Genomic DNA, 15,885 nt, shown 5'->3' with positions numbered 1-15,885 from the left:
GAGAAGGGGATTTGGAACTACGATTAAAACAACAGTAAGCGAGATGGATCAGCAGGTGTAGATTGGTCACACAGGGTTTGAATAGTGATAATGAACTGCATCACTTTTTGGATTAGAAATGTGATGATGGGGGATATGAACACACATGGAGAAATGGAGCATGATTGGATGGAAACAGAATTGACGCTTGACCCATCTGGGAGGACTTAAGATTCTGAATAATGTGTTCCAACCTGTTGGGATTGGGGTATTAGAACGGGTCTAAAAAGGACCATCATTGTTGTTAGAGGGCAGCAGAGGGCAGGATTGATTCTATCTGGGGGGTTCAGAGACTTATGAGGAAGTAGTGATGGGACTCTTTTAGTAATAAGAAACACCTGGCATAAACTAATGGAATGTATGAGGCGATTGAATATTTTAGATATTCTTAACCGTATGATTGTCTCATGGAGTAGTGGAATGGCAGAATATGAAAAGACATGCTTACCACAACAGAGAGTATGATTATTGTACAGAGAAGCAAGTAGTTAGGATTGAGGTTTATGGTTTTCCCCAATAGTTAAAATTATTGTACAAGCCCCTTTGGGTGCAGTGGATACATTATTGTGACCTCTGCATTAGACAATACGAGTACAGAATGAAAGGCGATGGGTATCAGAATAATATTATGATGTTAGGGCTACTTAATGGAATTATTTTAATGTAATGATTTGGAAGAGACTAGCTCATAGCTTCTCTGCAGGTCAGGTGTATACATTAGAAGATGAACGGGCAGGGATGTGGGTTTGCACCTAACTGGCGGCAACTGAATATGAAATAATGCCGTACAAAATTAACTCCTAATAATTTTATATCTAAGAGCTCTGATACTCAAGTTATCGTACAGAAGGAACATAGCATCGGGTCAGCATGGAAGCTAGCATTTTTGCTAGTTTGTGACTGGGATTTAGCAACAATAAAAAGTTGTGTGAGTTTGATTCGATTAATGAAGTAAGGTCTGCGTTGTGATTGGTTTGGAGCAATACTGAACATCAAGGCCAGGCATTATGACGGGCAAGTCAGGCAGGGAGCGGATAGGCTCATCGTTAGAACATTATCCGTGGGGCAGGATACAGAAATGGAATGACTAAATTTCAAGGCCATGCCCTAAGGCAGGCAGGACAGGCAGGGAGCTGATAGGCTCTTGTGGTTAACGTCATGACACATGGAATATTGTAATACCTTTGCGGATTTGAAACAAGTCAGATTGGTTAATGAGAGTGGATGACCTGAATGGGAACTTCAGACAAGGTATGCTAATTAGGTACTTTTGAGTACTCATACAGGATTAGTCCTTGATATATTAAAATATGGACTAAAGGCGGGAGACACATTCACATCGGGATTTATCGGGCCGACTGAGATGGACGGGTGGAGAATACCTGAATCTGGCTTAATTTTTAAGTGAGCTGAGGAAAGAACGGACTGTTAATAGCAGGCTTTTTGATATAGAGATATTGGGTGGCGTTCGGTAATGAGGGAAATAACACAATAATATGGTTTACTGAGATGGCATCATAAGATGGGGAGATCATAGCGTATGGAGAGCCCTTATCGCAGTCTGCTCAGAAACAGTTTTTTAAATAAGAAGGGACGGAGTGAATAGCTGAATCAACAGGGGACTGGATCAATTTAGAGATGTTGGGCTTGGAATGGATTTTAGATTACCAATGTTGCAGATATATGGGGAGAGTTGGTTTGATGAAGTAGGATAGAGGGAAGCTTCTTGGACAGTGATTAACTGTCTGTAATATATATATATTTCACTTAGAAAATTTCTATCACGAATGAGAGGAAGAAAATACTGATGAATGTCTTTCTGGAAAGAATTGGGAGGAAAATACATTGAGAGGTATGTGTTGACTTATGATTTAGTATATTAGTGAGTACTGTAGCGGGACAGAGATTAAATTAATAAATAATGTTTTCCAATAAAATGGTGCACGGGGACTGATTGATTGGAAATTCCACAACAGGAATTGTTGGGTAAAGTGCTTGGAGGATTTTTCTGGTTGGATGAAGTAGTATAGTGGGACACTTCTTGGGCAGTGACTGCCTGCATCATGTGTATTTTACTTGAAACATTTCTACAATGAATGAGAGGATGAAAATACTGAAGATTGCCTTTTTGAAAAGAATTGGGAGTAGATTACATTTAGAGGTATGTGTTGACTTATTCTTGAGAGAATTACTGAGTAGTGAAGTGGGACTGTGATCAAATCAATAAATAATGTTTTCTAATAAAATAGTTCAAGGGGATTAATTGGATATTCCACAACAAACATCATTGAGAAAAGTGCGTGGAGGAGCTTTTGGAGAATGGACCAAGTGGTTAAAAATATGTGAATATGATGATTTTTGATTGTGTAAAGGCAAGGGAATCAATAATTTTGTCATATAAGCAGGCTTCCTTTAGATGTGGATTTTTTTGGTAAATGATATTTTTTGATAATTGGGTGTTTGAAGAGATTCATTAATATAATAATGTATAGAAGATATGTGGGGATCGCACCTGATTTGTATATTATTTTTTATTTTTTCAGCCATGATGATGCCCTAGATTGGATGAAACGCATAGGCTGAGGCAGATTGAATTGTGAAGTTTATTGGATGAATTCTGAATTTATATGGTTGCAAATAAAATTCAGAACAGGACAAGGAAGTTTGCTTGTGGACTAGATTTTTAATGGACACAATAATTGATTGAATACATCAAGTATTAAGTCAATGCTCCTTCTCAAGAATAGCTTTTAGTTTAAAAATTAAAATTAAAAATTGTGGTTCAATAGCGGTGGACCTCGGGAAGTAGAGGGTGGTTTGATGATTGATGATTGAATATATTTGAATTGAATTGGGAATAATCTCCGGTGCACACATGTGCTAAGCCCTCAACACTTTGTCTTGAAGGTTCATTTTTTTCTTGATTTATCTGATTATGATGATTTGGTGTTGCACACCTTAACAGACATACCAAGCTTGGACTATTTTAATTCTAAGTACATAAAGAGTTCGAATTCTTCTTGTTTTAACATGTTTGACAATAGGGATTTTGGTAGTTGTTACACGGTAAAGTAAGCATCAAGTTTGTGGACATTCAAACTGTAATTTTTTGAAGAATTTGCAACTTCAGGGCTCTATGTTGTGCTTACATTTAAGACATCTCTTTTTACTTTTTCTGACCTTTAGAATGGGGCAACTTGCTGAACTGTTTAGTGTAATGGTTGATTGGAGGTGTGGTGCACAGGTGGCATTTTGAAGGATCATGGGTCATGGTGTTAATCCATTGGAGACTGGAACGAATAGGTCTCATGTCACATATTTACGAGATGTCTCCTATATTGTACGTAATATTTTCAGTTAATGTTTTTCTTCTTGTTGGGAGGAGGATAGTCATAGTATATTAGTTCATGTTTTATATTTTCTACAGGTTTATGCTCACAAATCTTCTAAATATTACACAGTCAATTGTGTCAACAAATTGTACCATCTGTTCATGTACAGTGGTAAGTTACCTTTTCAGACCTTTTGCCACTTAAAATGTTATTGGTTATTCAGTTGTGTCATTTAATATATGCAGTTGTGCAATTTTCAGTGGTAGAGTAAGTATGCACATTAAATACAGTTCCTACAGGGATCAGCGAATTGCATTGTAGTATTCTGGAGTTCACAGTACAGTGTTTATGTATTATAGCTCAGCATCGGGCAATGTGACACTTGTGCTGGGGTAATACCCTCTTCAATAACTATATGCAATATATACTGTTCTTCTTTAGGCATGATACATGAGTTTGTCTAATGGAAAGAATACAGCTAGAGACTCTATGGCGAAGGACCTCTTTTATGGTAAGGATCATAACATGTGATCTTGTACGCTGTTACTGTTAAATAAACATCTGAGTTATCTTTCTGGTTATTTCTCTTTTCTTCTCTAAAAAAGATCTTTCATGCTCCTTTTCCACTGTCAACTTACTTTGAAAGTATTAGTATGATAAAAATTGTATTTTAATATAATCAATAGATGTAGTCCATTATTGCTTTTTAATGTAGATACTGGTAAATACGGTTACATTGTGACTCTTTATTCATTTTATTCTTTCAGGAAATACATTTGGTATGTGGATGTTTACATACAGCTTTGTTATTTTTCATGAAACTCTGTATATAGATTTGTGTTTAGCATTATATATACATATTGCGCTCAAACTTCGGAGGACTAGATTTAATGCTATTTTGTGATATTTGTTATATGTTGTCCATAAAGAATGTCAATTGTTTTTGTTTACTAATGTGCACATAATGTTTGTAATTAATTTTTTGCTAAATGTTTGTTTTGTCTGCTTGTTCATAAGTTGTTGTCTGATATGTTTTTAATAGTCCTGAAAAAGTGCCAGTGGTTTGGTACATACCAATTGACTGTGTCTATGATCTTTTTGAAAATGAAAAAAGACAGAAAGAACTCTAAGAAAATATATAACTTGATATGCCTTTCTTTAGAGCACATGATGAACTATAGTCTGTGTGACTTAGTAGTTTCCCTTTATTTTTAGGCAGAGTAGACAATGTATACTCCAAAGACCTACTATTTAAATTACAGTGCTCCTTTTGTCTGTTTTGAAAGTCATCAGTGTTGATATTTGAAATGTCATCAGTGAAGTCACTGAGCTTGTCATTAGTGAAATAGTATGTGAGGTCATAAGCAGTGCATTGTGGGGTCCATAAGTCATAGATAACTGTAACTGCTGAATTTGACTACTTATGTACGAGCGAAATCCGAGCCTAAATATAACGTTCCTGTAACTTTTATCTCTGACTACTATAAAAATTAAAATACATTTTAAAATAAAAAACTAATTATGTTCAGTATAAAAACATAAAACTATTATTGCTATGAGCTCTACTTTCCCAACATTACTAAAACTATTAAAGTTTAAGAATCCTAAATGTACTATTCTCATTGTAGTTTATGGAGGGAAGTATTGGACTTTTGAGTGGTTCTAATTATTAATCCCCACTCCAGTATGTCCAACAGTAGGGAAAGAACTGGATTTCAGAGAGATGAAATTTAGGATTCCCACTCCCGTCGTTGCAGCTGTGGGAAAGCGCTAGGTTTCAGAGGGGTGAAATTTACTATTCCAACTTGTCTCAACACGACACTTGGGAAAGTGTTGCACTTTGGAGGGTAAACTGCTACTATCCCCAGTCCAAAACAGCAAAACAGTAGGGAGAATGCTAAATTGCACAAGGGTTAATTGTACTATTCCTACTGCAATCTAAACAAAAGCAGGAAAAGTACTTAATTCAAACAAAATACATATATAAGTACGACCATACATGTAGAAAGCATACTAAACTCTTATTATAAATATATATATATACGTGTTCCACGATTGTGTGGTCAATGATGTGAAAAAACTATACACAAGATCTAACAACAAGTTTCGCAAAAAAGAAATACATAGAAAAAAAGAGTTTGATGCATTAATGAAAAAACTAAGCAAGAACCATGAAATAGTCATCAAAAAATCGGACAAGGGGGGCAATTTGGTGATATGGCCTAAAGCAGACTATATTTTGGAGGCAAAAAGACAACTCGATGATCCCAACTGCTACGTGAGAAGCTCACATAAGGATTATGAAAGTGCCAAAAACAAACTGCATAAAATGCTAGGCCAATGGAAGCGAGAAGGCCTCATCTCGTCTGAAGAATTCAAGTTTATGTGTATTAATCACCCCATATTGCCCTCTCTGTACCTGATACCTAAAATTCACAAAGCCGTCACACCCGTGCCTGGCAGACCTATTGTGTCCGCCATTGGAAGTGTGGGGGAGAAGGTGGGAGAATATATCGACTTCTTTCTCCAAGAATTTGTTAAGGAATTACCCAGCTTCATAAGAGACACCAGTGACTTTATTAGGAAGATCGAGAATATTGCATGGAATCCAGACATGTGGCTCATCTCTCTTGATGTAGAAGCGCTCTACACCAGTATAAATCATGAGCAAGGACTCTTGGCTGTAAACACTTTTTATCCAAGCGCTCCATCAGACTTTACAAACATAATAAGGTCATACTCAAATTAATGGAATGGTGTCTCCATCATAATTTCTTTTCTTTTGGCAACGACATATTTAGGCAGCTTAGGGGTGTGGCAATGGGGGCCTGCTTCTCTCCCAGCTATGCGTGTTTACACGTAGGCTGGTGGGAGGAGCAGGTCCTCATGACACGCCACAAAGCTTGGATGGACAATCATGTCATCAGTTTTCTGCGCTATATTGACGACATTTTTATAGCCTGGCAGGGTACTAAGGCGGAAGCAATTGAATTTATTGATGACATCAATCAGAACAATCTCAACCTTAATTTCACTGCACATGTAGAAAAAGAGAAAATCCAATTTCTAGATGTAGAAGTGTATATAAAAAATAACAAAGTCAATACCACCTTACACAGGAAAAAAACAGCTGGTAATGCCACATTACATTCTACCAGTATGCACCCAAGACATACTATTACAGGCATCCCTTATGGGGAAATGTAAGGCTGAAAAGAATATGCAGCTCCACCTCTGATTACGAACTATGTTTAAAGGATCTCAAATCCCGCCTTAAGGCTAGAGGTTATTCAGAGGCAGTACTGGAAAAAGCCTATAAAAAATCCTATTTCCGCACAAGAGAAAGTCTGTTTCCAGATAATAATCCTGATATTGAGAATCCCACTACCAGTAAGTCTCTAGATACTGGCCCTCGTATGATCACTACGTTTAGCAGAGAAGAAAAAAAGATTAAGGCCATTCTCAATAAGAATTGGCCAATAGTCTTAAGTGATCATGTTCTCAATGCAGTATTACCTCCCACTCCTCAAGTGACCTTCAGGAGAGCAAAAACCATGGGTAGCTACTTAGACACTCCTGCGCCTGAGCTAAAAACTAAAGCCAGCTGGCTACAACCCTCTAGGGGGTTCTTCAAATGTTCCAGCTGCCGGGCATATAAATTTGGCATGTCCACTACCCACTACACGACTCCTTTCAGTTCTGTAGATAAACCTATATTGGGCAATTACTCCTGCAAAACTGATTATGCCGTGTATGTTTTGGTATGCGCCTGTGGACTTCGGTACGTAGGGAGTACCAAACTTCCGGTACACATGCGCATACTACAGCACCTAAGACCCATACTCCACAACGACCCGACTTATCCGGTCGCAAGGCACTTCGATCACACTCATAAAAGAGATCTGTCTTGCCTCTCTTATTTTGTAATTGGTTCTGTACCCTTGTTAAGAAAAGGCGGCAACAGAGAGTTGTTATTGAGGAAGTTGGAATCTAGATTCATCTTAGAGCTAGATAGCCGTTGGCCCAATGGGCTCAACAATATTGAAGAGATGCATCACTATCTAGAATAAATCTCCATCCTCCGTCCTTGTCTCTTCTGCTGCAGGAGTATCAATATCACAAGTTAGGTTCCCTATTTGTGATATTTATATGTATGTGCCCATATTTCATTATATAGCCTGTTCATCTACTAAACTATCCACTTTACACATGTTAGGTTCCCTATATGTGTATTTTAAAATCAATATCTTTTTCCATTCTAGTCGTGTTGTAAATATGTAAATATTTATTCCTGTGTATATATATGACAACTTTTTGACTTTGCACTTTATTCGCACTTCTTGAACTTGCACTTTGCAGTTATGCACCAAATATCTATGCATCTATGACAATGTGATCTGTCCTTTTGGTCTGTAAATACTAATAGTTTTAGCAACTTTTTGTATGCATTTACACCCGTTTTTTAACACTTTTTTACACTTTTGATATGAAGTTTTACCATTGATGTTATTGACAGCCTATGCATATTTATTATCTTTTTCTAATTCAGGGCTCTGAATTATGTAACAATTGCTAAATTGGCTTCTCTTGTTCTGTGGTAATGCGGCTCATTATGCACTTCCTAACGCAAACGTGTATTATTTCGTCGCAATCACTATTTTTGCACCTTTCTCACACATGTACTTTATTTAGATCTATCTACTGCATTTATTACACTGCTGAATTTTGCACACTTTGCTATAGTCTACTGGTTTATGTAAATTTTAGAATCCTACCACTATACGAATAATATCTATGTATATACAATTTATTGTCTTTCTATTCATGATACAGTAGGATCATGCAAATACATGAATTTAACCAGTCACTATGTTTATTTTAAATAATCCTATGAAGCAATCCTGGATTTAACCTGTGATTAGTTCTCCTTAGTGTGATCATAACAAATGGACGCTGCAGTGATAGTCTTTTTTCACTTTATTCACCACCAACACTCATGTGATATGGCATTTCACCACCAGGGGGTGGTAACACGCACAGGTGCACTGCATTTAAAAATGGCTTGTGATTGCTTTATTCTTTCACTGCAGCGTGAACAAGGGCACTCGTGCTCGAAACGCGCCGCTGAAAATGGCTTGTGGAATGAAATAAAGAAAATATGCTTGCTGAACTGATGGTCCGTTTTTCCTTCCTGTGGTTGGCGTGGAGGCTTTGACCGCGTTCGCAGATCCGATGTGAGGGAATTCTGTGTTCATATATATATATATATATATATATATATATATATATATATATATATACACATATATATATATACATATATATATATATATATATATATATATATATATATACACATATATATATATACATATATATATATACATTTATATATATATATATATATATATATATATATATATATATATATAAATGTATATACACATATATATGTATAAAATACAGAATAATCATTTTATAATTACTATTCATTAAATTAAATTAAATCAATATTAACTAATAAATAATTGCCAATCAATTATTAATTCCACCCTGTACCCCTACAAATCTAGCAAACCACATATAAAATATAACTTTAAAGATAAGTGTTCCATAATGCCCAGTTGAAAATTGATTAAATAATTATTAGCCATTAATTATTAATTGATTAATAATAAATTACCTTCCCATGCTAGACTGCCACAAACCTAGACACCCCAACTAAAGTGAAAATAAAAGAATTAAATAGTCCATAATCAAGATACTTAAAATTCAAATAAATAATCAAATAAATAAAAAAATAATAACAAATTAATTAATAATTAAATAACTTCCCACCCTACAAACCTAGCACTGCATAACTGAAATATTAGTACAATACTTCAGTATTCCACATTTTAAATATTTAAAAATGAATCAAATAAATATTTAACAATTATTTTAATTCATTAATTAATTATTACTTCCTACCCTAGAGCCCTACAATCCTAGCAGGATGCAACAAAAAATACAAGTAAAATAAATAGGTGTTCTATAAATTAAATTACATGCTATACATTACATAATTGCAATCAATTAAATAATTAATGAATAATTGATTTTTAATTTATTATTACCTAATTTAATTAATATACTGTCCAGCATATCGCCCTACACACCCAAGCATCCATGCAACCCCCATGGAATGCCTCCCTAGCGCAGAGTAACACAATGCAGTGCTTTGCTCTGCATTGCTTTACTCAAGATTTAGGAAGCCACTCAGGGCCACACAGAGTGACCTTGTGTGGCTTCATGAATCTCATGCTTCAGTTGCATTGCACATGTACCATGTTGTGGGGTGCAAGTGTGATGCAACTGAAGTCCTAAATATCGCCCCACCTATTTATAAGAGTCTTTGGGCCAGATATACAACCATTGGAATTTGCAATTCGCCAATTACGACAAATTGCGAGTCCAATTGGGGTCGCAAATTGCATGTCTCATGAATAATATTGAGGAAGTCGCAATTTGCGACCCAATTGGGAATTGCTGGCACTCCAAGAGATGGTGGCCTGCTGGGGTCAGCAAACCTCCATGTGTGGAACTGCTTTTAAATAAAGCAGATATTTTTTTCAAATGCAGTCTGATTTCCTTAAAGGGAAACAGGATGCATTTAAAAAATAAAAATTAAACTTTTCAGTAACATTTTTTAAGGGCAGGCAGTGGTCCCTGGGACCACTGCCTGCCCTTAAAAAATATTTTCTCATGGAATCCCAAAGAGAAGGGGTCCCCTGGGGACCCCTTCCCTTTTGAGGGTAGGGTGGTAAACTGCAAGTGTTTTGAGGGCACAATTGCGGTTGCAAAACATTCTTGCATAGCTTTTGGAGTCGCTATCAGGAATGGACTCCATTGGAACACCCCTTCCTAATTGCAAGTCGCTAGGGTTGTTACATGGGCTACATATTTTTTGCGGTCGCAAACGGGCCTAAAACTCCTTTGTAACTGCAAAAAAACGGTTGTACATCGGCCCTTTATTTGCAGTGAATGTAATCTAGTGATGCACTACTTTTCTATCAGCGTATTACATCCATGATTACTGCATACTGTTTTTTCACTCTAGTTACGTAAAGTTGATGTCAATTCAAGAAAAAGGGGTTTTACAGAAGAAGAGTATGGTTTACCTAATACTTTTGCCCCTTCGATCGGTCCATCTGGCAAGACTGATTCAGGTGTCGAGTGGTTTCCTTTCAGTATGATATGTAACTCTCCTTGGAATGGATCATTCTCCCAGCCTCCTATTAACCAGCCGCCCTATTTTGAGCAAGAGTACACATGGAGTCAATTATCAGTGGGAAATACATGCAGTGATTAATATTTAAAACTCACTAAACACATAATTAATGCTTAATTGTTTCTAAAACGCAAGCTTTTACACATTTTTTGAAAACAGAAAATCACTAAGCCTGCAGAGGTTTAAAAATCACTTTGCACACGGAAACTAACCCTAACTATTCACTCGCAATAATGTGAAATTTTCTTACATCCCATTTCATGTTTTATAAAGAATGTCTCTTTCACTGGATTTCTTGAGCCCACTTTACACCAATGACCTTTAACTATGAATATTGTCATTTACATTGCCATTGGGGAATGAGTTCACGTGACAGCCAGTGTTGCAGAACTAGTGCGTTCTTTACAAGTTCAAGGCTAGGTTCTGATGGGAATTCAGGTTGTTTGGTGGTTTTCTTACTGCCGCGCATTGTTCGCTGAATATATTCTGACAGTTTAAACCTGCTGAAATTTCAGGTGAAAACACCTCGTGAAAAAGGCAATAAGATGGTGTAAGAAATGGCAATCCTGCATGATAGTCTTCCTTTTCAAACTGAAAACTTGGAATAGTCGGTGCCTACAGTGTATGGTGATGTAGCGAAAAATCCATTTTACATTTGGAGGGGCGCATCATATCCATGAGTAGTCCGCATCCACCTATATTCATTTGTTGTATTAACATGAACCGTTAGAATGTGACTTGTATTAACGTGAATAGTGCAGTATATTAGGACTCTTCAATGTTAACGTGGAGAAACGTACGTTGCAAATAGATGTAACTGGCTGAAATCATTAACATGCAGAATTTGTGTATACAACTGACAATCATTCATGTACTCAATGTGCTTATGGAACATGGTAATTTAGATGTACACAGTAGCACTAAGCGAATGTGCTTATTTTATATGCGATCTTGTAAGTCTATGTACCATCTTCCTTATGTTATCCGAACTATGTAGGCCAAAATGTATTTTCACTGTAAACTCTCACATTTGAATTACTAATTGAATTTCATGTGCAAGATTAGGCTTTACTCTTTCTCATGCTTGTGTTGCAGGTAGAAGAATCATCCTTGGTAGTACCAAAAATGTCTTTGTTTTAGGAGTTAGACCAGGAGATTAGGGGATATATTGAACGTCGATACTGATAAGGAGAAGGGTTGTACTTTCTCATTGGAGAGAGCCTGGGAATCTAGGTCATCTTGCCACCACTTAGGAGCATCGCTGTCCAGTGAAACAATACCTCTCAGGATGTGGCCTGGCTGGATGGCATGACCCGTCAAGGATCCTGGGAAGCCACTTGTGAAATTGGTACATGGTAGCTAGGGAAAGTGCCCACTTCTCCTCTGCCTTTGGAGAGAGGCAATCTTAGAACGAGCTCTGTCTCAGTATCTTCATGCTGCATGACCCAATTGAAGTCGAGAGACTTATAAGGATGACCCATACACTGACTCCTTAACCAATCCTGCCCCTCTGTATACTTAATTTGGGATGTAATGTTAGTCTTAAAGTAGGTTTAGATTACTATTTTTTTCCAATGATACCTTCAATGCAAGGTAACCTGAACTCCTGTGCCATGCTCTTTTGTATCCTGAACCTTGAGTTAATCATCTTGTGCATGTTGCACCGTCTTATTTTCATTCATAGGTTTGGTTTTGTATTAGTCCCAATGTATTTCTACACCTTCATCTTGAGGTGTCTGTATGTTCAGTTGTTTTTGGCTTTGTAATAAATTAACTTACGCCATTTAGCTGTCTGTGATTCTTAATGACCCTAGCGAATTGCAATTGAATTGATCGACCTGCTGAGGATTTCTCTCCCCAACTCTTTCATGCTGAGAAAAAGTACCAATGACTTAAAGTTCTAGAGCAAATCAAGAATGTGAGATTCGGCTCCTTAAATGGTAAATACCTCAACCCAGTGAAATATGTGCTAGTGTGGTACATACCTTTCCCTATTCAGCCTCACATGCAATGAAACATTTTCACTGCATTCAAAATGCAGCTTCTTTGAAGAACCTGTAGAAATCTGAGTTCACAAGGTGTTATAATTATGACTGGGTTGAACTAGACAAAATTTACCAGGTGAAAATAGCATGTAAATACCCGGACATGTGTGTTTTGGGGCAAGAAATGCCAAAACTGCTACCCATCTTATTGGCAAAATCTTACATTATGTCCTATTTATTTCAAACCCCAGGGTATCAGTTTTTATCAGCTAAGATAAACAATACTTGTTTCTCAGAGGCACTCAAAATTGAGGCCAATGACTAGGGGCATATGTATCATAAAGTCATGCTGCAAACAAAGCCATCTTGTTCCGCAGCAAAACAGAGAAAGGGAAAGGGCAGGAATGCACCATGTTTAACATAATATGGCGGATTCCTATATTTTCCCAGAGCTGGCCCACAATGATTTGCCTAGAACTAATGCTGACACCCTTGCACCACAATGGACAGGTGCCTGCGTCGTAAGCAGGACAGTTTATGAGCATGAAGTTACACTTTCCTGCACAACAACAATACCCTGAGGCATTTTCCTCTTTCTATGTGTGACACAGAATGCAGCACATATAGAAAACGTAAATAACAAGGAGAAATGTAGATATTTCTCCTTGTTAAGACTCCCCTGGGGATGAGTAATATTTTGACGCATTCTCGGATCTACCAGTAATGGTAAATCTGTGAATGTTCCAGAATCCATGGGTGTTGTGTGAGAACACCCATGCGCCACCTATGGAATGCTTCCCTGGAGCAGACTAATGCAACACACTGATTTGCACTGCGTAGCTTTATCACAGAGTTCTCAAGACAGTCAGGGCCATGCAAGGTGGCCTAGCCTTGATAAATCCAATATCGAAGTTGTGTTGCCCTTGTGTCTCTTTGCAAGGTGCTAGTGCAATGCAACTACTTGATAAATTTGCCCCTCGGGAATGAGTAGAACAGAAATCAGGTCCAGATTTATAACAGCATAAAAATATATAAAAGAGCAGCATAAAGTTAAAGGACATTTGTAGACCAGAATTATAAGGCACTATTGTAAAAGTTATGCTTTTTTACTCAAATGTAATGTTAATTTGGAATATGTGCCTCATAACTGTGTCTTGATGCAATAAATTATGTGTCAACCCAAAGAATGTAAACACCACCACTAAAATGTGAAGCAATATTTAGATGCAATGTAATGCTGTTATTTGAGTTTATTAAATGTACGTACAGCTGAGATTCTGTCAGTGTTGCGGGGTGACAAAACTCCCAGTACTGGAATAATCACACAGACTTTTCTTGGCAATGCAAAGACCAGATTTACTAACTATCACAACAGCGAGAAAATCACTATAGACAGCCCTCAGCCCTGCTCAGGCTATCTCTGGGGATTTTCTCCAATTAGTGCTCACAGGCAGGCCTTTTTACTCATATTATAACAATGCTTTATTACACGTAGTAAATAAAGGTTGACTTAAAAGTTATAGATTTAATTGGAAGAAAACTCAAAGACATGTGACTTGATAACCTCAAATACCTGAACTAATCCATTACACATGCTGCATTATAGTTCCGAAAATGCCTAATGACAGAGCATTCTTCTGTTTATGAAAGCATGTGTGTTTCATGGTAGATGCAATCTATGCTAAGTGTTTGATGGCAGCATTGGGCGTCTAAGACCTTCATCCCAATTAGTCTACGTCCTGCAGCATATCAGAGGAATATATGCACCAAATTAATATCATCTATTTAAAAAAAGCATTCTATTATAAATTAAAACATTAATCTATTGAAAAATCTTTAAACTTAAATTTCCCACTCCAGTCAGTGCAACAGTAGGGAAAGTGTTAGGTAGCGGAAGGGTAAAAACTTTTATTTCCACTCCGGTCAGTGCAAGAGTAGGGAAATTGTTGGATTGCAAAGGGGTAAAAATTACTATTCCCTCTCCAATAATTGTAACAGTAGGGAACGTGTTGGATAGCAGAGGGGTGAAAATTATTATTCCCAATCCAGTGAGTGCAACAGTAGGGAAAGTGTTGGATAGTGCGGGGATGCCATTTACTATTCCCACTCCAATGCGTGCAACAGTAGGGAAAGTTTTGGATTGCGGAAGGATAACAATTAATAGTCTCACTCCAGTCAGTTCCAAATTTAAAACAAACAAAATATTAACAACAAAAATATTTAAAAAAACAAGTAAATAAAATAATATATAAACATGTAAAAAATGTAAAAATTAATAATCATGTCAATATTAAAAATGTTACCAAAAATGTTATTATAATTAAACACATATGACAAATAACTGTAAATTTAACATTAAATAAAATGAAAAAAATTCAAACAAATCAATATTTTTAATTCAATATTATTAAGAAACCATAACATTAATTTATTTCCCACCCTTTAACACCACACAATTCACAACCCATGTTTTTTAATGTACTCCATAATTAACATAGTTATTTACCAATTAAACAAATATTATTAATTAAAAAACTAATTAAAACTGATAAAAATAATTCACTACCCACACTTTACCCCTATAATCCCCACAACGCACAGCTAAAAGTCAACTGTAAAAAAATTAATTACACAATTGAAAGACATATTTACAATTAAAAAACTAATAGTATTTAACAACTAATTATAAAGTAAGTAACATTAATTTACTCCCCATCCTAAATCCCTATAAAAGGAAAACTAACACACCAAAAATATAAACAATTACCCTAATTAAATATCAATTAATTAATTAATATCAATGATCAACTAATTATTGATTAATTAAACATTGATTTCTTCCCACTCTTTATCCCTATAAACCCCACAACCCACACGTAAACATAATTGCACAATTTCCATATTTCATTTTCAATAATTAACATTGATTAAAAACTATTACTTAAATAAACATAAATGAGTTCCTACCCCTTACCTCTATAAGCTCCACAACTCACACCTAATATTAATGACACCATTTCTATAATAATTTTAAACTACTAATTATTATAAATTAACAGCTAAGTATTAATTTATCAAAAATAAATTGATTCCCATCCTTTTCCCCTACAAACCCCAACACCTTCACTTAAACAATAGATAATTGCCATAATTAATTACCAATTAATTAATTAAAAATATTTGAGAGCTAGTTAATAATTGATTACAAACAAATTACTTCTCACTCTTTACCCCTATAAACCCCACAACCAACACTTAA

General features: G+C 36.1%; 1 protein-coding gene across 1 annotated transcript in view; it reads right to left on the bottom strand.

The window, feature by feature from the left end:
- LOC147724582 (fibrocystin-L-like) overlaps nucleotides 1-15,885 on the bottom strand; it is a 2,246,326-nt gene that overhangs the window by 502,148 nt on the left and 1,728,293 nt on the right. Inside the window, exon 62 of the mRNA XM_086918063.1 lies at nucleotides 10,532-10,661. Within this exon, the coding sequence (XP_086774189.1) occupies nucleotides 10,532-10,661 (130 nt within the window). The remainder of the gene's footprint in view (nucleotides 1-10,531; nucleotides 10,662-15,885) is intronic.

This window comes from Lissotriton vulgaris, chromosome 4_1, assembly GCF_964263255.1.
Source record: "Lissotriton vulgaris chromosome 4_1, aLisVul1.2, whole genome shotgun sequence".
Taxonomy (NCBI): domain Eukaryota; kingdom Metazoa; phylum Chordata; class Amphibia; order Caudata; family Salamandridae; genus Lissotriton; species Lissotriton vulgaris.
The sequence above is the reverse complement of the archived record's forward strand: the minus strand, read 5'-3'. Positions and strand labels throughout refer to the sequence as shown.